This window comes from Temnothorax nylanderi, unplaced genomic scaffold (genome assembly GCF_030848795.1).
Source record: "Temnothorax nylanderi isolate EJ_2023f unplaced genomic scaffold, tnyl_v1.0 TNYL_tig0182_pilon, whole genome shotgun sequence".
NCBI lineage: Eukaryota > Metazoa > Arthropoda > Insecta > Hymenoptera > Formicidae > Temnothorax > Temnothorax nylanderi.
Window position 1 is genome coordinate 29,737 of NW_027249244.1, and position 23,379 is coordinate 53,115.

At 30.5% G+C, this 23,379-nt stretch overlaps 4 protein-coding genes across 4 annotated transcripts in view; 3 read left to right on the forward strand and 1 right to left on the reverse strand.

Annotated features, from left to right (window-relative positions):
• LOC139778390 (uncharacterized) lies at positions 1-2,603 on the forward strand. The gene is made up of 3 exons (XM_071716304.1): positions 1-136; positions 443-945; positions 1,122-2,603. Exons 1-3 carry the CDS (start codon positions 109-111, stop codon positions 1,620-1,622), a joined length of 1,032 nt encoding a protein of 343 aa, XP_071572405.1. The 5' UTR covers positions 1-108; the 3' UTR covers positions 1,623-2,603.
• Positions 2,059-22,633, reverse strand: LOC139778389 (phospholipid-transporting ATPase ABCA3-like). The gene is made up of 32 exons (XM_071716303.1): positions 22,519-22,633; positions 21,220-21,279; positions 15,498-15,536; positions 15,041-15,170; positions 14,772-14,969; positions 13,996-14,096; positions 13,729-13,893; positions 13,407-13,623; positions 11,413-11,586; positions 10,428-10,705; positions 10,120-10,203; positions 9,415-9,574; positions 9,204-9,337; positions 8,214-8,369; positions 7,996-8,067; positions 7,775-7,913; positions 7,379-7,625; positions 7,053-7,153; positions 6,698-6,810; positions 6,547-6,623; positions 5,918-6,119; positions 5,669-5,860; positions 5,125-5,407; positions 4,755-4,880; positions 4,412-4,624; positions 4,069-4,329; positions 3,867-3,970; positions 3,640-3,783; positions 3,317-3,464; positions 2,995-3,205; positions 2,719-2,935; positions 2,059-2,555 (listed from the first exon to the last, which is right to left on the reverse strand). The coding sequence occupies exons 3-32, from the start codon at positions 15,525-15,527 to the stop codon at positions 2,331-2,333; spliced, it is 4,902 nt and encodes a 1,633-aa protein (XP_071572404.1). The 5' UTR covers positions 15,528-15,536; positions 21,220-21,279; positions 22,519-22,633; the 3' UTR covers positions 2,059-2,330.
• Positions 17,308-19,944, forward strand: Firl (firelighter). Its single transcript, XM_071716326.1, has 7 exons — positions 17,308-17,466; positions 17,572-17,709; positions 17,881-18,075; positions 18,339-18,468; positions 18,539-18,656; positions 19,449-19,574; positions 19,749-19,944. The coding sequence occupies exons 1-7, from the start codon at positions 17,308-17,310 to the stop codon at positions 19,858-19,860; spliced, it is 978 nt and encodes a 325-aa protein (XP_071572427.1). The 3' UTR covers positions 19,861-19,944.
• LOC139778392 (estradiol 17-beta-dehydrogenase 11) overlaps positions 22,587-23,379 on the forward strand; it is an 8,842-nt gene continuing 8,049 nt past the window's right edge. Inside the window, exon 1 of the mRNA XM_071716306.1 lies at positions 22,587-22,814. The gene's annotated coding sequence lies outside the window, so the exon portion shown is untranslated. The remainder of the gene's footprint in view (positions 22,815-23,379) is intronic.

Below are 23,379 nucleotides of genomic sequence, written 5' to 3' on the forward strand. Positions count from 1 at the left end.
AGACATATGCGAAATCGATTGCTTGGTGAATAAGTAAATATTACATTTTTATGTATCTATATTTATAATTGCAAGAGAAGAACAAAGTTCATATATTCCTTGGACACGATGGAATATGATAATTCCAACAGTTCAGGTATTTATTTTTATTTTTATATATAAAGAGAGTTTATAATAAATCGTATGCTTCCGTAAAATTATATTTAACTAAATACTTTATCAAATACTTTAAACAAATATAATATTAGTTAATAAATTTGACGAAGTATCGAATTTAATTTTTGTAATAAATCTTTTATTTTGTGATACTCTATTTCTGTGATATAAAATCTTATGGTGTCAATAATTTGAGATTTTATATAACGTAAGCTTAATAAATTGTAATATAATATATATGCGATATAAATTGTTAAATTTACACGTAGATATTTTATTCATTTAGAATCGTCCAGCCCGGGAACAAGGTATGAACTGTTGGAAACGATCTCTATGTTGAAAACGTATATTTCTCTGTTGGAAAGTACGATTGAGACTCCCGAAGTCGAGCAATCCCAAGTCACGAAAGAATCATCGAAATTGTTGTACAGTGGCGAAGGCGCGGCGGTATCTCGTGACAAGCCGGACGTACAAACGGAATTGTGCCGCAATATTTATCAGTTTGCGAAAGTACAGTGCATCAATTTCAAACGAGATTCAAGATTTATTTTCGAAATACCTAACTCGGAGAATATCGTGAAGAGTGATTTGTACACGATAGAGATATTGGTGGACGACAAGGGCCGTGGAAAGTTAGGAAAATGTGTCTTACCTGACTTCATCAATGTGAACAGCATATTATGGCAATACCCTATTGACAATTTGAATAATGTGAAGCACTTTTTGAAGAGTTGCAAGCGCAACATCGATTGCTACTTTTGTCGCTTGCAACAGATCAATGAGCTGAAGGTGATTAAAAAAGAATTGTCAACATAAGAAACGAAATATATTTGCTAATTGTAATTTGCTTATTTCTTAACATTAAAAATGTACTATTTAAAATGTTATGTTTATTACAATAATTATATTTATGCTTCACCTATTTACTAATATATAAGTTAATTAAAAAGAAAATTTGTTTTCAGATTTTATTGTCAAAGATTCGAAACGGCTGCGTGTGTCACAACAATGATGTTACTTTAATCGAATTGACAATGCACAACGTGAAAGATGTTTACACTTATGATATCCATGACGTGATAATGTATTTGCATTATCACTTTGACGAAGCAAGACCTTACAAACTGTACGCGAGTACGAACGATGTAGGAGTGAGGTCGCCAACTTTTCAAAGAAGATTGAATATGTACTTCGTGCCTTTTTTGAAGAAGGATTTGAGTCCGGCATTTATGCAGGTTATAAACTCGTGCGTTGAATTTATTTGGCAAAAAGTCTTGGTGGACAATGAAGATAACGTAGAAGTATACGAGTGTGAGGAAAGGATATGTGAGAATGAGGAAGACGGGGGATACGTGGACCAATTTCTTTACCGACGAGACAGGAGACTGAGGACGACGAACGAGGGTGAAATGCAATTCGAGATTACTTTGGATAAAGATGAAGCGGAAATTGATACTTCGCGTTGAGAAACGTATGAGATAAAATATCAAGGAGGAATACTGCGGGGAGATGATTTCTTGGAAAAAGAATGAAAAAAATTAAATAGTTGTGTAAAAAAATGATGAAGTCATATATACACAGAGAAAAAAGTTTTCTGTATTTTAGTAAATATTAGTTTGCATACAACTGTGACTCCATTTACTAAAATGAAGAAAATTGTCTTTTTCATTAGTATATTTTTTTTCTCAGTGAATACACATCCATTAATAAAAAGGAAACTTTTCTTTATTTTAGTAAATGGAGTCACAGTTGTATGCAAATAATTGTGTGATAATATTTACTAAATTGCAGAAAATTTTTTTCACAGTGTATGGCTCGAAAAAGTAACGCAGGTACTCAGAAATATCTGTCGTGTATATACGTTATCGTCAACGGCACGCTAATAGCAGGGAACAACAGCGATCAATTTTATTACACTTTTATTTGTATATTTAAATAGCTACAATTATGTCGCAAATGTTGATGTAATGTTGGCAAGTAAGACTACATACGGTACATATGCTAGTGTCAATTGTATTGAATTAACAATATGTTCCGTGAGAGAGATATATAGATGAAATTTAATATTGCTAAAGCAGTATAATGTACAAAATACAAAAATAACATTTATACAACAATAAAAAACATATGCCCATAGTTATATATACAAAGAATTATGTGGTAACAAAATTGATTTATATTTGACGCATAATATGTATAATCCACGAACGTAGACGCTCATAAAGTGTCAATTTCTTAGATTTCCTTTGCTGCTTTGCTAAAGTCAGGAATACTTCGTCCATTGACGGCTGAGTAACTGAATAGTCTGTGATCCACACGTATCTCTGCCTTAACTTTTCGAGTTTATCAAACACGTAACTGTACGAAATGCCGCTCTCCAATTCGTATTTAAGAACACCCTGCCGCGATGTGAAATAAATTAATAAAATAAGTGTATTTTGTGTAAATTGTGTTTTCAGTTTATATTTTATCAAAATTTCCTAAACGCGTTTGATTTATCCAAATTGTTGAAAAGTAAATCAAATTGAAATGATCAAATAAAAAAAATTATGTTCCGCTTACCAAATAACTGTCTTTGAATTTTATTGTTGGAAAAATTTCGTCAATGATTTTCTTGATCTTCTCGAGATTCGCAAGTTGGTATCCCGGTACTATTTTAATATTCAATATAAAGTTACGGCCATACTTTGCCTTCAGATGCTCGCAAGATCCAATTGTGGTAAACTGGCCGTTAACCATAATGCCGACACGCAAACACATCGCTTCTGCCTCTCGCATGCTGAAATTCACAAAATCGAATCTAACACGTATATTTTTTTTTAATGCTCGTGAACTAACCTGTGCGTGGTGATTAATATAGATCTCCCCATCTCCCGTATCTGATGCAAAATTTCGCAGATTGCATGTCTGGTCATTATGTCAATCCCAGCAGAAGGCTCGTCCATAAATATCATCGGCAAATCGCCGATAAGACTTTGCAGTATGCAAAGTTTTCTTTGAATTCCCCAGGGATAGTGGGCGATTTTCAGATTCTCAAAGTCCAACATGTCTAGAAATTGAATTTGATTAGTCAATTGAAAATTATTTAGCGTTAATAACTTTGCGTCACTTTAAACAAAGCGAGAAATTTTCAATTTGTTTTTAATTTATATATTTTTACCTAATACATCCAACCATTTGTTTACTTCGTCGTTGATGTGCTCGTATGGAACACCGCGAAGTGCCGCGTGAAGTTGCAGATATTGTCTTCCAGTCATAAAATCGCTCAGCCCGTTAATTTGTGGACAGTATCCTATCATACCTACAAACTTGACGATATTTTTTATATAAAAAGAATTAACATCCTTCCAATGGCTACATAATGTTATTTAGAAAATAAAATAGAAAGTTTATTTTTGTATTAAAAATGCCTTAGTGTTAATTTCTTACATGCTTTAATAGTAATTTTATCGCATTTTTAAAGAATGATAAGATGATGCTTACCATTTCTTGATTTCTTGTAAACTCGTGCCCATATATCACCGCTTTTCCAGCTGACATTTTAGTTTGACCCATCAACATTTTGTAGATCGTTGATTTTCCCGCACCGTTAAATCCTAACAAGCCGAAACACTCTTGGTGGTTGATCTAAGTGGAAAATCTGTGTATTTAATACTGCATTATACATAACAAAAAGAAGAAACAAGTTTCTTGATTAGATAAATTCTTACACTAAAATTGATTCCTCGAACCACCGCCTCTCCGAAGTATTCTTTTGTCAAATTTTGGACAACTAGAGCAACTCGCGATGGAAGCGATCTTGTTTCATCATAGTCTAGACGTGCAAAAAAGAGATAAAATACTTTCTAATCAGAGTAAAAATTCATTAATAAAAAAGTTTATATAGTTAATTTTTGTTTTCATATTTTTTACGTTTCATGTATTCGTCGACTCGCTTCTTCTCTTCCATGACTTCCGATTCTACAGCGTCGTCGTCTCTCATAGGAGGCACAAAAGAACTGTACCACTTTCTACGATTTTTTTCTTCGAAAACTTCCAGCAGTATAAAAAGAGCGAACATTTGGGATACCATTAAAAGTATGTCGTCTATAATCGAGTGACAATACTCAGAGCCGGATTGTTTAATCAGCATTATATTCAATTGCTTGTAACAACCTTTGTCTTCACAATTTTCTGAAATGTCAGATCAATGTTGTATAGCAGAAATAATAATTTATACTAATATTTGTAATAATGACAATTCTTATGAGCTTACGGCAACAAGGATCTTCAATATAAAATTCTGTATCGCAGGTATTAAAGTAGCTACATTGTCTGTTATATAAATTCAGCACGATGTAATTGCTTAAAGCACAAGCTAGAATGTATGGTGGAAGTATATGTACAAGAGCTTCGAACACATATCTCCCGGTATTGCTGAGTACGCGAAATACCAACGGAAATATAATAGAGCCGTTCACCAATAACACTACAACATGTATTTTATATTCAAATAAAGACACTTTGTGCATACGAAATTAAATTAAATGTCATTTTTGACAGTAAAATTTATATAATAGCGGGGTGTAAAATATTAAATAAGCCGTTAAATTACTGACTGGCTACAATGTTAATCAGTATCACAATTAGATACGCATTTTCCGGTTTCCTCGTGAAAAGTTGTATGCAATAACCTAATGGAATGGCGCACCCTCCGTAACATAAGAATATCAGCAACACTTGGCCTGAAATACCGAAATTGATCACAGACATTTTTAGTGGTTTAAACTTCTAAATTTCTATATAACACACATCCATAAATACGTAACATTTTTGTTTTATATGACGATGCTGTTTTATTATCGCAAAATTCGCGAAATATTTTAAAAAACATTAATTTTCGATAAATTTTAAAATACAAAAAATAAATTTTTTTTAATAAAGCTGAAACACGAGAGGTAAATATTTCGAGTATTTTAAAATTTTTACCGATTTCCAAAGCTGAGAAGTGCAACGTGCGGCGATAGACACTTAAGATAGCGATTCCGAAGAGCATTGTGGAGAACGCATACAGAAGGAAATCAATAATATACATGGGGATCCAGTAGATCCGCGTAGATACACCGATCGCATTGGTCTGCAGCATCTTTGAGCGTGTATTTCGTTCTCGTATTCCCATGTCGATGGAGGGTAGAAGAAGGAACATGGTTATTATTATAGCGGCGTTTTCCCAGTTTCGTACACTACGTGGATGGACCAACAAATGTTGCCACTGTAAACACCATATATTTTAATTTTTAAAGCACTAAACTCTGGAGGATACAAAATGTTCACATTTTCTTATTTAAATAAATAATTTTTATACATAATAGCAATAACATTTTGTCGAACATTAAGAAATGTTCTTTCATCTCAATTTTAGTTATTATTAAATATTTTACAAATTATTCTTTTATATAATTATAATAAAAAATAGCTTAATATTTTTAGAATCAGTATAATTTAATTCATTAATTAATCCCGGCAATATTACCTGCCCCGGATAAATTAACGGTCGACTAGTCAATTTGATCCAACAATCGTCCGAACCGCAATGGTAACGCAGTAAGGCATTATGCAGTAAATTTAACGCAATTGGTCCACTGTGCACTGCAGTGGACGAATACATGAGTTGTACACGTCCATCTGCGTACATGTCGATGGACATCACGTAACGATCCCTAAACTGTCATAAAATACTGATTGATTGCAAAATTTTTAGGATATATATTTTCTGCGATACCTCTATCGAGTGCAGGTCAGGATGAACCATAAGATCCGTGGCTGGGATATTTTTCGAAATATGATAATTATGCCTCTCACTGTACGCCTGACCAGTAATGTACAACGTGATAAGAAAGTCTTTCATGGATTTTTCATCAGCCGAATAATATAGCACGTGAAAATTGTTATCCATATAACTCGTCAGATTCATTACCTTCTCGCTACAAAAATAATTAAGGCTAATTTAATCTTTTTAAAATTTACTTCTATAAAATTATTTCTCACGCATAGAATACATTTATTACAGAGTTATTGTATATATGTATTTACAATATGTTTTATGCATCATGAAATAATGTAACTTAGTAAACTATTTGTTGAGATTGCTTGATAAAGAAGCAAAAGACTTTTATGCATAAAAATAAAGTGCCAGAATATTTTCCATAACTCTTTTGGTATAGCAGTGTATTGTAGCGTTCATTGAAAGTGCTATTGCATTTTGATAATATAGCGACGTGGAAGATAGTGCAACTATTATAAAGTAATGTAATAAATGTCGTGATAATTTATATTCTAACGCGAAAGAAAATAATTACTCTTTCTCTTCTATACATATATCGCGGCACAAGACAAGCAAGATTAACTTACGTTGTTTCGAAGAGTGTGAAACTGCTTAATTCGGCGATCATAGTGGTCAGAGTAAGAGTAACAATCGCCAAGGTTATCTAAAACGACTTTTATTATTTGTAAAAGTATAATATACAATACCTTTTTTTTTTTGATAGAACGAAAAACTTACCGAAAACACGTATATCTTCCGGGCCGAAGCAATGTGCAATAATTTCTTACAGAACATCGCAACAACTTGCTGCCGCCATAAAGCATGATCGGTCAATCGTTTCCACGGTTCAGCTAATAATCATATCAACGTAGTTTGATTAAAAATGGTGTTTATAGCGTTTATTTTGTCAAGTATACTTTTATATATATACATATATATCTACATATATAATATTACACACTATTAAATTATATATTTTATTAGATTATTTTACATAATTTATTATGGACAAATTCAAATTATTGGTATATTTTTTGCTGTTTATTGTATTTTATATTTTACAACTTGACAAACAATTGTGTTAAATTTTTACCTGTCTGTAACAAGTGCCGTCGCCTTTGTTGCACAATAAGCTCGTACTTGTTGCTGGGTAATTTCACACTACGTTCTTTAAATTGGCTTTCCAAACCTATTCTAAATACAGAATAATTAGCGTTGATACCAGCTGATCTTTTAATTTCTAAGATTCTATTTTTCCATCGTTAAAAATGAAAAGCAAAATAATCTTCTCAATGATACATATTTTATAAGTAAAGATATTATATTTAATTTTAACATTTAGAGATATAAGCAAGAATTTATTATATAATCTTAGGTTGCGAAGATAAACGTTGGATCGTTATATAAATGTGATTGCACCTGAGAAATTGACCCTCGATGCTAGCAGCGCTCAGTGCGACCGACACGATTTTCAACTCTTCCTTATTGGATTCTAAATGTTGGAGCAATTTAGTGAAACGACTATTTCTCGGCACGTCGAATCTTATTACTAAACCCATCGTGCTGCGCAGAGTAATTGGATCTGCCGAAAATTCTTGTATCTCCGTATGAATTCGTCCCACATTGCAATCCTCTTGTACCAATAAACTTAGTACGTAGCCGATCCCTAGTTACAATTAATTTTGGGGAAGAGTTAAATTAACTGACAACCGAAAAATTAATTTGCATTTTTAAACTCTATCTTTGTGTTTAATCAATGAATCAATTTTATTTTATAAAAGTTTTTTTATCAATAAGTTATGCGTTAGATTTTACCGTATCGGCGATTCAGATACATTTTCGAACCGTAACATTCGATCCTTCCATTTGCAATAATAGCGATCCTATCGGCAAGAAAATCTGCAGCTTCCATGGAATTCGTTGCCATTATTATTGTCTTATGTCTTTTTATATCCTGCAAAATGTTATTGTGCATTATTTAATACATTTTTTAATTTTAAATTAAAGTATAATTTGCTAAAAAGAAAACTACTTACCAAAAGTAAATCCCATATCTGTCTTTTGTGTTCAGGGTCGATACCATATGTAGGCTCGTCGAGGATGAGAATCTATCAAAATTAGTATTTTAATAATTTAAATTAAATAATATATAATTATCTATCGCCATTAATTTTATTAATTATTTTATTAATTACAAAACTTAATTTTTTTATTATAATTTATTATGGTTAAATTTATAAATTATATTACGCACCTTAGTGTTGCCGATAAGTGCCATTGCTAAGCAAATCCTTCTTTGCATAGCAAAAGAGCAAGATTTCGCTTTTGCATCCTTTACATACTCTAAATCGAGCTGCTCCAACAGCTTTAGTGATTCCCTATAAGCATCTTTATAAGTCATTCCTCTCATCTAAAATAAGAATTGCATTATCGAATAAATAACACTTTTAAAATTTAATAACTCTAACAATAGTTTTGATTATGTATATATTATATTTGAGCCTTTATTGATAATACTTTACACTGAATTATTTATTTAATAATCGAAAAATTATCTGGATTAATAAAAGAATAATTAATATTTTAATTAAAATACTCGTTTTATATCTACTTAATATTTAAAGCTTTTTAAAATAAAAGACATTGTTTAATATAAATAACAACAAATTGCTGTTAATTTAATATATTATGTATATTGTAACTCTTGTAATAACTTAAATATTAATATATAGTCCAAATTCGAATGTGTGATCTACGTAGGAATATATTACGTCACAGTCATTTCATAGTCCTTTCATATTAGTTAAGCAAATGAAATATTATATTTTTCTCTAGATCTTGTTTATGTGGTAATAATTGTGGTAATAAATTGTAACAGAGTAGCCTGAGAGAAAGACAAACAACTTGCTTTCCAATATTAAGTCAAGTAATTTGAAACATATAGTAAGCAAACTGGTTTTTATTTAGGTCAATGTAGTACTAATTTTTAGTACTTTTTTAAGTTAATTTAGCCTGAGTTGTGCATACGCTATTGGCTGTCAATTTTTAAATGCTCACACAAAAAATTTAATTTTTTAGCGAGAAGGATATACATAAGCAATCTATATTAATTGATATTTTATATATTAATTAACTACTTTGATTAAAATGTCAAAATATTTATTCTAGATTGAAAGCATTATTTAATACGTGAGAAAACGATTGTTGCTGTTATTTTGAAGTTTTAATAACAAAGAATATTTACCATGCCAAATATACAGAGATGCTGTATCGTCGTCAAGTAATACACCAATATGTTTTCCTGCGGACAATAACCAATCGAATACATTGAATTTCCGTTCTCCAAGTATACGTGGCCGTGGGTCGGTTTGTACATTCCTGTCACATATCACAATTTTCGTTAATAACCGAATGGCAAAAGTAGGTGATAAATTATAATTTTCTATATATTATACCAATAATCATTTTTAACAAGCAGCTTTTGCCGGATCCATTGTGACCCAAAATGACGCTGAATTCTTGATGATAAAAGTCGATTGTTACATCATTTATAGCTGCAATACGTTCGCCAATCTTGCCGAATTCTTTTCGGACGCATCTTACTCGAATAGACAACTGTTGTTTACATATGCAAGTCAATTATATTATACAAAGAGTCAGTTAAGATAGCTAATTGAGATACAGGTAATTATTTTTGTATTAATAATAATAATCGTCTCTTGAAAAAGATTTAAATGCTGTTAGATATTTTTATTACTTTACATATTACTGATTTTTAATTATCTTAATATAATAATTTTAAAAAAATGTGATTTTGTATTCGCAAAGTAATCGGGAAGTAAAATGTTAAGATGTTAATTTATAATGCAAAGTACATAATATTGCATATGTAATTATAAAATCCACGAATATAGAAAATAACGGGCTAATTAAGAGCGAGGCGCGGCAAATAATGCGCAAAAGTTTTATTTTAAAATTTTTACACATTTCTACATATAAAAGCCTATATAGCTCTTAATTAGCCCGTTTTCTATATTCGTGGATTTTTAATGGAGCCTATACTTCAAATTGTAATTATAAAAGCTAGATATTAATAATATCTTAACATTTTGCTTTGAATTGCATGATGTGAACTTAATTGAGAAACATGTCATATGTACCTTTATGTACGATGGTGTGTGTTCTACTGCCGACCAATTAGTCGATCCACGGAACGTTATATCGTCATTGTCATAAACAGGTTTCTAAACAACATATTTGTATTTATGATTTATAAAAGTACATAAAACGACTCTTATATTATGCAATGCTTTCAAAATATAAAATAAGAATAAATCTGAATATTAAAAGGAACATTATCACGCTCAAACATTATTTATATAAGTTGAAAATTAAAGAAAGTAACAATGCTATTTTTACAATATTGTTATTTTATAATTAAAATTATAGCCTTTTTTCTCATATTTACTTTGCATAAATAGTACCAGGGCTTTGCGCCGCCAAATTTCCCCGGGTTAACATTATCCAAGTATACCGCCAGTAGATACCAGAAAATAATATGCAATATCCACGCAAACAGAATCATGCCAATAGAAATTTTCTCTGCAGCGTGAATGATATCGTGGGCATCGCGTAGCGTTATCAATTCGGAAAGCCATCGCGGCCATAAATACGAGGTAGGGCCAATGTTATTGCGCGGTTTTACTTTTTGCCAGATACTTCTTAAATCTTTGCTTTCATAGTCGTCTATCAGTAAAAGCCATAATAACATAATGCATGCTTTAACATTAATGCATATTATTCCTTATTTATATAAATTATGTAATGTAATTGATCTTGTATTTGCAGGATTCTTTAGTGTTATATAATCTTCTAAACTATATGTGTGTACGATTACAAAAATATATATATTATAATTTATATTTTTATACAATTTATATTATAATTATGAGTGCAAATAATATATTCCTCTGGAATGTGGTGCACGCATGATTTAAAAAATAACATAAATTACTAGTTAAAAGATACAGTCAGGCTGTGATCAGCAGGTAGTAAACAACTTTATATGGATATTATAATTTATATGCTTGAATAAGGAATGTACGTTATGCAACTTATATAACACTTCCTCGTTTTGCATATAATTTATTTGCTATTAATTTATGTTTTGCACATAAATTGAGCAAATTGTAAATAAATAAGAAATAGAATAAAAAATAGAATGAGAAATAAATGAGAAATAGAAGTTCAGTTTTTAATTTAAAAAAATAATGTACCTCTGAATAAAAGTTTAGTTCTTTATTTTGTTTAAACATCATATTTGTATGAAAATTTATTTAGGTATTACGAATAAATATGAAATATAGGCATAAATAAAATAATAAAGTCGTTATTTTAAATAACCTACTAATGTTATTTAAATTAAAGTCAAATAACAGAGACTACAGGCTTACCAAAATCCATGCGGGTTGTGAAAGCGATTATTCCATACAGCAAACCATTATGCGGCAGAATCAGCGAACTGATCTTCCACAGGACAGATTCTCTTACCAAAAATTGATCCAGAACGACAGTCAAGTGTGCCGAAATGAGCCAAAACAAAACCGATGTGAGTAATGCTTTAGTAGCTACAACAAAATAACGTGCAATTATAAAGGGATTCGGATTTTTAGAGGTAAGAATTGCGTTGTAATTGTAAAATAATAAATAAAAATATATAAAAATAAGAAAAGAAAACTCAATTTTATTTTAACCAATGACTAATATATTAACGATTCAAAATTGTTTCAATTTTTATAAAAAGACCATGTTTTGCTTCCTCATAAAGGAAGCTTTGTTTTCATAAACTTCGTATATAGACTTTTGATCGTATATAAAGCTAGGTCTAATCAACCAAATTTTAAAGAATTATATATGAAATAGGGGTAGAAAAGACCGAAGAAAAAATTGTTTTTTTTAGTTTTTGATGCCAATGTGTTCAGAATGTTCTAAAACGTCGGAAAATTGTAATTTTAAAAAATGTCCGTATGTGTGTGTGTGTGTGTGTGTTTAGGTGGACTATTTTTATTAAGTTTAATATTAAGATGTAAAAGTTAGCTTGATACATAGAATGACTTGCAAAATATTCATTCTTAAATAATTTTATCCGTTTTACTATTTCAATTTTACTTGTCAAATTATGAAAGTTAGAAAAATCATATGGTTTTATTTTATAAAACCATAAAATATTACTAATATTTAATAAAACATTATATAAAGATTTTATTCCTTTTAAACAATGTGACAATGCCTCTAAGCACTTTCTTTTATACTACACAAATAGAAAATTATGTAAGTAACAGTTTTTAATAATTTACTCCATATGTGTGTGTATAGAAATAATTTGATAACAGGATAATTTTTTTACTTTTTGTTATAATGTCAATATGAAAAAAAGAGTAGCAGTGTTTTTCTAAATTGAGAAAAGTAATTTTAAGTTTTCAGGTTTTTATTTTGCTTTATAGAGTTACACATATAATTATTCTTGAAAGGACTCCGCCATATCCTTATGGAAATTGGGTTTCGGTGAAATAAGCTGAAACTTTGGAAATAAATAGTTTATGTAATACTGATCACAAAAGTCACAATGGGCAAGATTCACAATAGTGCATGCATGTACACATTTTTTTCATATTAATATATATTTTTGTATTAACAAAAAGAATAAGTTGTGTGATTCTGTAGAATAATATATTGCAATCTACTGTCCTACAATAGTATACTGACATAACGCCTTATTTTGACTTTTGAACGCAGATAACATCTAAACGGTTGATTATTGTGAATCTTGCCCATTGTGACTTTTGATCAGCATTACATAAACTATAATTTATTTCCAAAGTTTTAGCTAATTTCACCGAAACCCAATTTCTGTAAGGATATGGCATGGCGAGGTTCTTTGTCAATGCAACACACCATAACATCTCATCATATTCTTCTACAATTTCACTGGTCTTCGAAAGTTAGAACTTTCTCAATTTGAATATATGCATTCTCTTTTAATTATTAAATTTACAAATTATATGATTTGTCTTATTGTTATTATTTTAAGTTTAATTTATATGTTATTTATTATTAGTTACAATCGCGGGAAACTTTATGGTAGACGAATTTCTTTATTATTATCATTAATTTTATTATTTTAGTACTGAGGAAGATTAAGTGAAGTCGAAACATTAACTGTTTAACCAATTTATTTATAAATAAAATTTTATTTTTAATATAATATCTTAATTTTAGCTTATTTTGTTGGCTCTTAATTCCCTCATTTTATTTACGAACACGAGCCTAATATTTCAATAAAAATATATACTATGAAGCTAATATATATTTTTGTTTTGTCACATAATTATATTGCATTTATTTATATTATGTGCCCTCTTTTTACTTATATGTTCAAGTTACTTACAGTGATCGAAAAACGTGCCGACCGTGAACATGAAGAGTGCTGAGAGTATATTGTACATTATGATAAATATTACGGTGGCTAACGCGTTTGCGGCCGAGAACACAGGAGACAGAAGGATCGTGCATGCGATCGTCACAGGTAATAAAGTGATCATAAAATAATTAAGCCATCCGACGTACAACATTCCGAAAGACATGTTTGTTAATCTCATAAGACCCTAGAATAAGATTTTTTTTTAGCAATAGGCATCGTATAGAAGACATGTGAAAAAAATTATATTGGATAAAAACAAAATGTAATTTTGTTTAACAGAAACTCTCACTCTAAATCCAGTTTCTTTATCGTGGAGCGCCTTTCTTAACGTCGCTGCTGGCAACAACAGGAAGGCAATGACCATCATGTAATAGATTATGCTTATGTTGGGCCGAATGACGTACGATAAGATTAAAAAATCTACTTTGTAAAATGGAAATCGGCCGATAGTCAGCTGCAAAGTAATCTGATCTTGTTAACTGCTTTTTATATTGTGTTTACAATAAATAATTATTTATGTCAATTCCATTGAAATTTCGTTATTTAAAGTACTTACGTTATCAGCGATCCTCGGAAGCGTCGGATTTTCCCACATTTCTATGAAGGATTTTTCAATCGCGATTTGTAGAGCCATAAAACCACTTGATACATACGGATCTTTTATGATATAAACATTAAACAATTTATTAAATATCTTAATCATTTGTGCTTAAAGCGCGTTCAAAATTAAACTTAACTGCGCTATTGTTATAATTATATTAATAATTATTTTTTAAGGCTCCTGTTTACATTTTGCACCATTACTATCTTAGATTGTAACGTCAGAAGGGAAAAAATATACAATAAAAATTCTTGCTAAATATATTAAAATGGAAATATGTTTTAATAAAACAACACTTGCAATCGATAGAACCGACTTGTAAAATATACCTATAATCTTTTTGTTTTGGGAAGGAATTAAATTATATTTATTTCTATATATATTATTAATTTGACAGTTATCATTAACTGTAAACATAGCTTATTTTGTTTTGGTTACGCATAATTTATTTCCAGTATATGGTTAACAAAACAAAAGGAGTATTATATTAGTAGCTAAAATATTAAAACATATTTCCATTTTAATATATTTAGCAAAAATTTTTATTGTATATTTTCTCACTTCTGACGTCACAATGTAAATTAAATTTAAATTTAATGTAAATAATGATTTTAAGTGCAAAATATGTCTCAGTATAAAATTCACTTTAAGATAATAATAACTTGATGTGCTAATTAAAAATTTTAAATGCTAAGTTAAAATGTCTACTTTTAAAGATATATTTAGAATACCTTTATGAGCAGGTTCTTCCTCATGCATCATGATCATTCGATTCTCGCCTATTTCAGACGAACGTATTTTGTAATCTAAGACTTTCGGTTTTCCAGATGCGAGCTTATCAATCTCGAATATCGCCCATAGCATTTTGGAAGTGTCATTTTTCGCGTAACGTGAATACACGAGATTAATTTCACTGTCGGCTGCTTGAACTGATGTGTAATATATGTAGCTTTTATTTAATTTCTTTCTTTATTTAAGCGTATTTAGAATATTGTCTTACTATTTGTATGAAGCATTTTCGCAGCTTTCAGCATTAACTCGTCTACAAATGTATTTTTCGGTGCATACCAACATTGCACATTATTTGGCAATTTCGCCAGGATATCACTTCGACTGTATCGATCTAAATCCTTTATGTAAAATATAGAGATATATGTACAATTATTAGAATTATTAAAACAATAATTAAATATTTAAATACATAAAAATGTGTAACTTTATCGTACATAAAAATTTTATTATAGATAATTATTGTTATAGGTATACTCATTATTCTAATTATAACGCAATGTTTCTAAAGACACAATAGGTGTATAATTTCGATATCAATTAAAGGGCAAAAAAATAACTTCAAAAAATATAATATTAGGTAGAGAGATGATTGAAAATAAGATAATGAAGTTGCGTATTAGTCTCGAGATAAATTCGTTTAACCTAACTTTACGATTGTCAGTTACCTGTGTGTGAATAGCGTGCGGGTCAAACATCAAACGTATCTGCAACGAAAAGACAATAGCTATAATTATCTCCAGCGCGGTAATAATCGGGCTATGCAGCCGCATAAGCACGGCTTTCCACATAAGAATCCGCCATCTCGCCCAGAATTTTCTCAGTTTCGGATGCCTGACGATCTCTCTCACTCTCAGCATTTTGCGGTTCTCACCACAAGCTAAAATCACTTGATCAAATGCCCGCTATTTTACGGTCTGTTTAACACAAAGAGAAAGAGAGAAAGCAAGTGCGTTTTCCGCATAGCCGAGAAACCGAACCAAGTTTCTTGACAGCCGCGCTTATGCAAAGATTAACAATATTGTCTGCGAGATAAAACAATGAAGCAATATCAATCAAAAGCGAAAATATGCAAAAAAACAGAGTAGGCATTTTTATACAGTGACAAATTTTCAATGACAATTTTGAGTTGCATATATTTATTTTTTAAATAAATAAAATGTATTAGTGACCCAAAGAACATTATGACGTTTTGAAATCATCTAAAAAATGTCTTAACATTTAGAAAAATTTAGAAAATTATCAGAAAAAAATTATATTTATATGACGTCTTATGTGTCAATTTACAAATTTTTTTATTTTTTAGATTTTCAAAAATTGCAAGATAATTTAGGATTTCAAATTGCAAAAATCAAGAATCTCAAATATCGATAAAGAGAATATAATCGACAGGGAGGAGGGGGGGGGGGGGGAGATTGTATTATCTACAATTCTAAGAATTTTCTAAAGCTCTCAAAATGGTTTTCATTTCCAAGAATTTTCTACATTTCCAAGAATACGATTCTTGAATATTTTTCTTGTTAACGCATTTTCAAAAAACTTTATCTTAATTATATCGTTGTGACACTGAATAATACTTATAAGTTTCAACTTATATACTTATAAGCTGGAAAAATAGCAAAATGCTAGATTTTAATTAATAGCAAACATTTTCATAAGTTTTATCTAGATTGGCCACGTTACGTATTTTAATCAAAATGCAATAGATATTGCGGTGTCGGTAATGTAAATTATAGTTGTAAGGAGAGTTTTATAAAAATTAGACGTTTTTTTTTAGAAAATGAGGATGTCTTTTGGTAAAGTCTTAAAATTCTTAAAAAAGTGTTTGAAATGTGTATTTTCTGAAAATTAGATATATAATTTCTTTAAAAACAATTGGAGTTACTAAACTCTATTAAAATCTCTATTTTTCTAAATTTTATATTTTTCTACACTTTGGAAAAAAAGGAGTAATAAATTCCGAATCTATCTGCGATTGAGATTGTAACTCTGCATATCGATGTCATGGTTACGAGCTGTCATTCGTCTATAGAATGTCACAGTGTTCTCAAAACTGCATATAATAATTTTTTCCGAGATTCTTAAATAAACTGGTCGCCCCCACCGACGACGCGCAGTAGGAAGGAAAGTGATCGGCGCGAACATTACGGTCTGTTGAGGCTTGCGTCACAAAATCGCGGTACGCTCGCGAGATTTATGAGCGGATTTTTCCATTTATTTTCTCCATTTCTAGTTGGAGATTTTTATCAGATTCAAACATTACATCTTTTAACTTTCTCCAAGGAATAGTAATTATTGCGACTAATTGTATTGTCTTGAAGAAGTTCCTTTCTTTCTTTCATCACACAATTAAATGTGAAATTTTAGATTAACGAGATGAACGTTGTAATAATGAATAATGAATTTTTCATTTCTTCTGATTTATTGTCAAGTTTACGTTTGATTATATTTAGGTATATTTTTATCAACTGTTCCAAGATGAAGATTATCCAACGTATTTTCAAAGATATCCAATTACACCGACTACTTCTGGATCTGTCTCTTTTGTCGGCAAAGATAAGTCTGGCGATGATAATTGCAACTTTCAGAATGATTGTACCGTGTTCCATGAAACGTTTATTAGGAGAAACCGTTCTCGTAAGTTCTGCTTTTCATTAAATTGGCCAGAATATGTTGCAATGATTTCAAATCCTTAAAATCTACTATATTCTTTTATAAATATTTCATTAACATCGAAATTAGATCACTGGTGCTGGTCATGGAATCGGCCGCGAATTAGCCATCCAATTGTCCTCGATGGGTTGTATAGTTGTTTGTTGGGATAACGATATTGATAGCAATCGATCGACAATGAGAGAAGTGTCGAAAAATGGCGGAGAGGTAAGTATATAAAAATAAAAAAAATTGAAAACAAAATAAAATTCAATGGAAGGTGAAATATATATTTTATTTTGTTTTCAATTTTTTAATTTTTTTTAATTTTTTAAGGAAGAGACGACAATGACAGGCATTATCAGAAAGGCAATGAGTATAGCTGTAGGAATTTTTTAGGTTTATGGTTTCGTAGTCGACGTCTCAAAGAGATTGGAAGTGCGCGAGACGGTGAGACTGATGAGAAAAGTCGGCGTGCCGGATGTGACGGTACTCATTAACAATGCGGCTGTGTTATATCATAAGCCATATCTGAGTCTCGATCCGGACGACGTGGAGAGGACGTTTGACGTTAATGTACTTTCGAACTTTTGGGTATGCATTTATAAACTAAATTATACTCATTTAATATTTATTAAATAATTTTAAACGCATTTTAAATACATGGTTTTAAGATAATCCTACATGAATGATATTTAACAATAACAACGCATTTCTTTACATTCCTCAAGTTTAATTAGATTAAATTAAAAATCATTTTTAAATCAGGAATTTATTAGTAGGTATAGCTTTTTTTCTAAACTAATTAAATAGCAATTTTATTGAGATGGTTAATTTATAATTTTTATTTTAAATAGACGATAGAAGCGTTTCTACCCATGATGTTGATGAAAGGGAGCGGTCACATAGTAGCGATAAGTAGCATGTGTGGTATTTACGGGGTGTCGCAAAAGGTGGCGTACTGCTCATCGAAATTCGCCGTGAGAGGTATTTTATCAGTATCTCATCGATTTCTCTTTGTAATGGTTTTTAATATGTAATTAATTTCAATTCGCAGGTCTTATGGAGGCCTTTCGCGAGGAAGTACGATTGGATGAGAGGAAACCTAATATCCATTTCACGACGATATATCCGTTCTACGTCGACACAGGATTAGCGAGGGATCCTAAATACAGGTAAAAATCTATACTTACAATTAGATTCGGCTAATAATAAGCACTATGTTTTGCAAGAACATAGCGAAAAAAAAACCGTACGAATTTAATGTACATTTAATGTAATTATATATCTTACTCACCGTGCGCATCGCATGCGATTGCCCTCATCGTGTTATTAATTAAACGAGTACTTTTTTAACGAGTATACATCGACGAGTATCCATGACGAAACACAGCGTTTCCGCGCAGACATCTTCCGGCCTGTAGTCGCGATAATTTGCACGCGAGCATTGTAATTACGAAACGGGTCGTCTTTATTCACCGCAACGTAGCGTAATTACATGGAATGTAATTAGCACGCGGTAAGTGGAACGGTCTGATCCGTGAAGTAATAATGAGATTATAGAAGAAAATTGTTGTGTCTATGATTCACTATCTTCGACGATTTCCAATTTTCGTACAATTTAAGATTCTGATAAACGTATAATAATTAATGAGAGGAAATGCTTAAGGTCACGTGGAATCAAAAAAGAATCTCAGTGCGTTACACTCAGAATGGAACTTTATTACACCTCTCTTTTCTCGTAGTAGAAAAAAAATATTACACAGACTACACCTTCGACGTAAAATATAATTTGATTACTTCAAGTGTAATGTTGACAAGAAAGTTATTATAAGATGATAAGTTTTTTTCTTGTTATATGATACAGTTTTTTTTTTACAACATATAGCGTCTGCTCTATAATTTATCTGTTTTACTCGTGGTAATAATCGGTTAAGAGTGGACTATTAATTCAGAATTAATTTCAGATTTCCTTATATCTTTGGGGTCGTGACACCGGAATACGCCGCTCGGGAGATAATTAGAGCAATTCGAAAAAACTATACGGAATATTCAATACCGCGATGCCTCTTTTCTCTGAATGCAATCAACAGGTGCATACCGGAAGTGTTAAAAGCCGCGCGGTTTATCATCTGTTTTGATCACATCTGTTTAACGATCAAATTTGTATCGCTAATCTAATCGCTTTATCTACTAATGCATAAACGTTTACTTTTGATGATTATACAACGCGATAACACACGTTTATCATATTTCTTCTTCTTCAGGATTGTTCCGGAGAGAGTGATGCGTTTGATATTAGACTTTTTAGCGGATGTTGATCGAAAGCAGAAAAAAAGAGACGCAATGAATTTGAAACTGGATTTGATAAAAGCTTAGAGACTGTACGCAGTGGGTACTTATATTTTTTTTATTAGGTATGAATTTTACGTAATAGATAAAACGAGGAAATTTGTATACTTAGCATGTAGTATATTTATTATTAAATTAATAAACATTTTCTATATTTTATTTGCATTTTTTATTAATTATTAATTAAAAAGTTTAACGTTACGTGTGGAATTTATAAAGATCTTTAAAAAAATCTTGAGATTGTTGAAAAATTTGCAACTCTTGACGCATCGTCGTCTCTTTAAAATCTCACTTTTAATACTTATGTGATCAGTACTGGTCTTTTTCTCACTTTGCTAAAGAAATTAATGTTAATAAGAAAATTTTTGGAATATTGCGAAACTTTCTTAGAAATCTGTAAGTACGTAATTTACATACAATACACATATAATTTTAATTGTGTGAAATATTATGGAAAATATATGTGTAATATTTATTGGGAAAAGCGAAAAGTACAGTATATTACCTATACTTTTCCCTGACATTTGTTTCTGTAAACATATTGCTATAATAAAAGGTTCAATGATCGTCCTGGAATATATCTAATGGAAAATTACAGTGTTCTTTTAGAAAGTAAACTCTATAGAAGTATCAAGTGTACAGTCACAATTACGCTATTATTGTCGGCTCACTACATTACGTAATTAAGCGTGTTTCGGTCAGTACACGAATTGCCACATCTCTATCGATTTACAACATGGGTTGCGCCGATCTTATAAAAATTACATCGCCCGAGCGCACCCTCGTTACTTCCGCGTCATTACGCCTAATGGCAAGCTCTCTCGCGGCATAATTTCACTGCTCGATATGAACACGCGCCATTTAACTTGCACTCGAATGCTCATGCATGCAGAGTTCTTATTCATTTGTAAATTGATGATTGAATTCTTAGGTGTAGATTAATATTATTATCTGTGTTTATATATATGCGCATTTAGATTTGAATATGTGATCTCAAGTATACGACAACTTGCATAAGTGGAAGCTAATACCTAACTTTATTACATTTCTTACGAATACATTATAGAGATAATATTTCTTGGAATGACTCATAATTAGATAAGGCCAGGGATAATAAGTGCAAGAAGAATAGTAAACAAGAGCGTTAAAAGCATTATTCGTCGAATACAATAGCTTTTTATATAAAATGATATTATAGGGAAAAAAATCAGTCAATTGATGCATTATATATAATAATATAATGTAATATATACACTCTCTTTAAAATAAGAAAGAGAATATAAGTACTCTAACAAAAGAAAAATATTAATGCAATTTTATAAATATACAATGTTGAATTTCTTTTTTTAATTTTGTAGAAAATACAAAGCATAAAAGCTATTTTACCTTATAATGCGTAACTCAAGAAATGGCCTTGACTTTGCATAGCGGACAAAACTGGCACAACTGTAAAACCAAATCAGGATATGTCTTTGTTATTTTTCTACTACACTGCAGGCAACGAGTAGATATTTCGACGTCGTTTTTTCAAAATATTTCATTGACAACAGAGTTCTTACACAATATACAATTTTACATAACATATAATATTGTTTTATTGATTATAAATATTAGAAAACATTATTGCTACAATCAATTACGTAAAAACAGTATTGCATAGATTTATCTCATTTTTCTTTATGTTCCTATGTATAATCGACAACGCGAATTGTGTAATTTCTTATAGAGATCTTTGCACAATCAAATAAACCGTATTTAAATGGAAGCACGCTGGTAATTATGTATGAATTTATATTACAATATAAGAGGTAATAAAAAGATAGTATTACGATTGTGAAAGAACTTTTCAATCTATTAAAAAAAAGGAGGTCGATATAATTGCTGAGTACACATAGAATGCTCTATAGAAATCTTTTCTACATCCATTTACATACTATGTAGTCGTGTAGTGATCATAAAATGCAATTTTTATAAGCAAAGAAGATAAAAGAGGCTAACGAACCAAACAAGAGTTGTACGTGTTAAGAATGTGTTACAAATTGAAATAAATAATGTGACAAGCAATTTTTATGATTTTTTTTTTACATAAATATTTATGTAAATTGAAACATTCAGGAAATTTTAAATGTATAACATGCGTGATCGGAATGAACAGTGTTACTTCAGAAAACGTGATGTTAAATAGATGTTCTCCGAACCCATTCAAATCTTTCTCGTATGTATTTATGCGCTCGCAAATTCTACGTAAATAGTTCTCTTAGAAACTTTTTATCATTTAAAGATTAAACTTTATACATAACGAAAACAAAAACTTTATAATGTTTTATTGTTAAACGAGTAGTGAAATATTATAAAATCTATGAATTTATATTGTAAGTGCGTTTATAGAATAATTTACAAATTTTATCATTACCATTTATCTGAGAATAATTGTAAAATATAAATTTATTTAAATATGAATAATAGAACTCTTTCTATTAAGCCAACAATGTTTTAATTAAGAAAATCTAGATGCATTATTAATATTAAAATCGAATGGGGGCAATCGTGTTACACATGGCCGATTGATAATGCATCGCCACAGACACCATTCACACGAAGAAGATGACGCACTCGAGCGAAGAAGAAAATGAATAAGTAAATGACGATGGCGAAGGAGACGACGACCTTGGTTGGGTCTTATACCTCGACTATTCTCGGTACGTTTTATAGCGTTGCGGTGTTCAGTCAAGTTCAAGCGATTCTAGCGTTCTGACGTCGTTTCATATCCGCGGAGAACTGTTGCTCCTTCACGTTTCCCACTATTCACCAAACTGCCGAGTGACTTGGAGATCCCGCGTGATCCAGTGATCTGCGCGTCCCGCGCGGTAACGCTTCTCATTTTAAGCGTATTTCTTCCGTGCGATCGTAAGACCGCTCCGTCGTACTACATGCGGGCTTATATTGTGTATAGTGCAAATTTGGATAACCTGCTAAAATAGGTATGTAACAAGAGACAATTTGCATCTGTATATTTCAATGAAATTTCCTGTGTTTTAAAATTTAATTCATGTGCGGACAAAAGCAGGAAATTTGAGGTGCCTTGCATTTTATTTTTACACACACGAAAAAAAGATCTTGTATTAACCGCAGTTTAATTGAAAATAATCTTATTAATTTAATAAAACAAATACGCCATGCTTTTGTGTTTAAATAAAATATTATTTATTTTTATTAATACTATTACTGAATAAGATTATTTTTAGTTAGATTGGTGCTGTTAATGCATCTTTTTTTCCCGTATATAAATCTTTGATAAATTATCTTTGATAAATTATTTGATTTTTATTAGATAGTAGATATTTTGCTTTAAATGGTCTGTCTTGAGAATGACATGTTACAAGATAATAAAATTAGTAAAAAAAACCGCGTTTAAAGCAAGAAAAAAACATGTTAACGGATTATCTGATTTTCATTGAACAGTAGATATTCGAATAGTTTTCAAATAATAAAAAATATGTATGTAATGAATGTCCTATGTAATTTTACAAAATTAATTAATAATAT

Bases quoted from the DNA above. Each gene is read 5' to 3' on its own strand.
- LOC139778390 (XM_071716304.1), top strand. From the start codon at position 109: ATGGAATATGATAATTCCAACAGTTCAG. The intron at 137-442 runs GTATTTATTTTT...TTATTCATTTAG, and splicing joins TGATAATTCCAACAGTTCAG to AATCGTCCAGCCCGGGAACA. The intron at 946-1,121 runs GTGATTAAAAAA...ATTTGTTTTCAG, and splicing joins AACAGATCAATGAGCTGAAG to ATTTTATTGTCAAAGATTCG.
- Firl (XM_071716326.1), top strand. From the start codon at position 17,308: ATGAAGATTATCCAACGTATTTTCAAAGATATCCAATTACACCGACTA. The intron at 17,467-17,571 runs GTAAGTTCTGCT...CATCGAAATTAG, and splicing joins TATTAGGAGAAACCGTTCTC to ATCACTGGTGCTGGTCATGG. The intron at 19,575-19,748 runs GTGCATACCGGA...CTTCTTCTTCAG, and splicing joins TCTCTGAATGCAATCAACAG to GATTGTTCCGGAGAGAGTGA.
- LOC139778389 (XM_071716303.1), bottom strand. From the start codon at position 15,527: ATGTTTGACCCGCACGCTATTCACACACAG. The intron at 11,587-13,406 runs GTAAGTAACTTG...ATTTTGTTGTAG, and splicing joins CGGCACGTTTTTCGATCACT to CTACTAAAGCATTACTCACA. The intron at 5,861-5,917 runs GTATCGCAGAAA...ATTTTATGACAG, and splicing joins CTGACCTGCACTCGATAGAG to TTTAGGGATCGTTACGTGAT.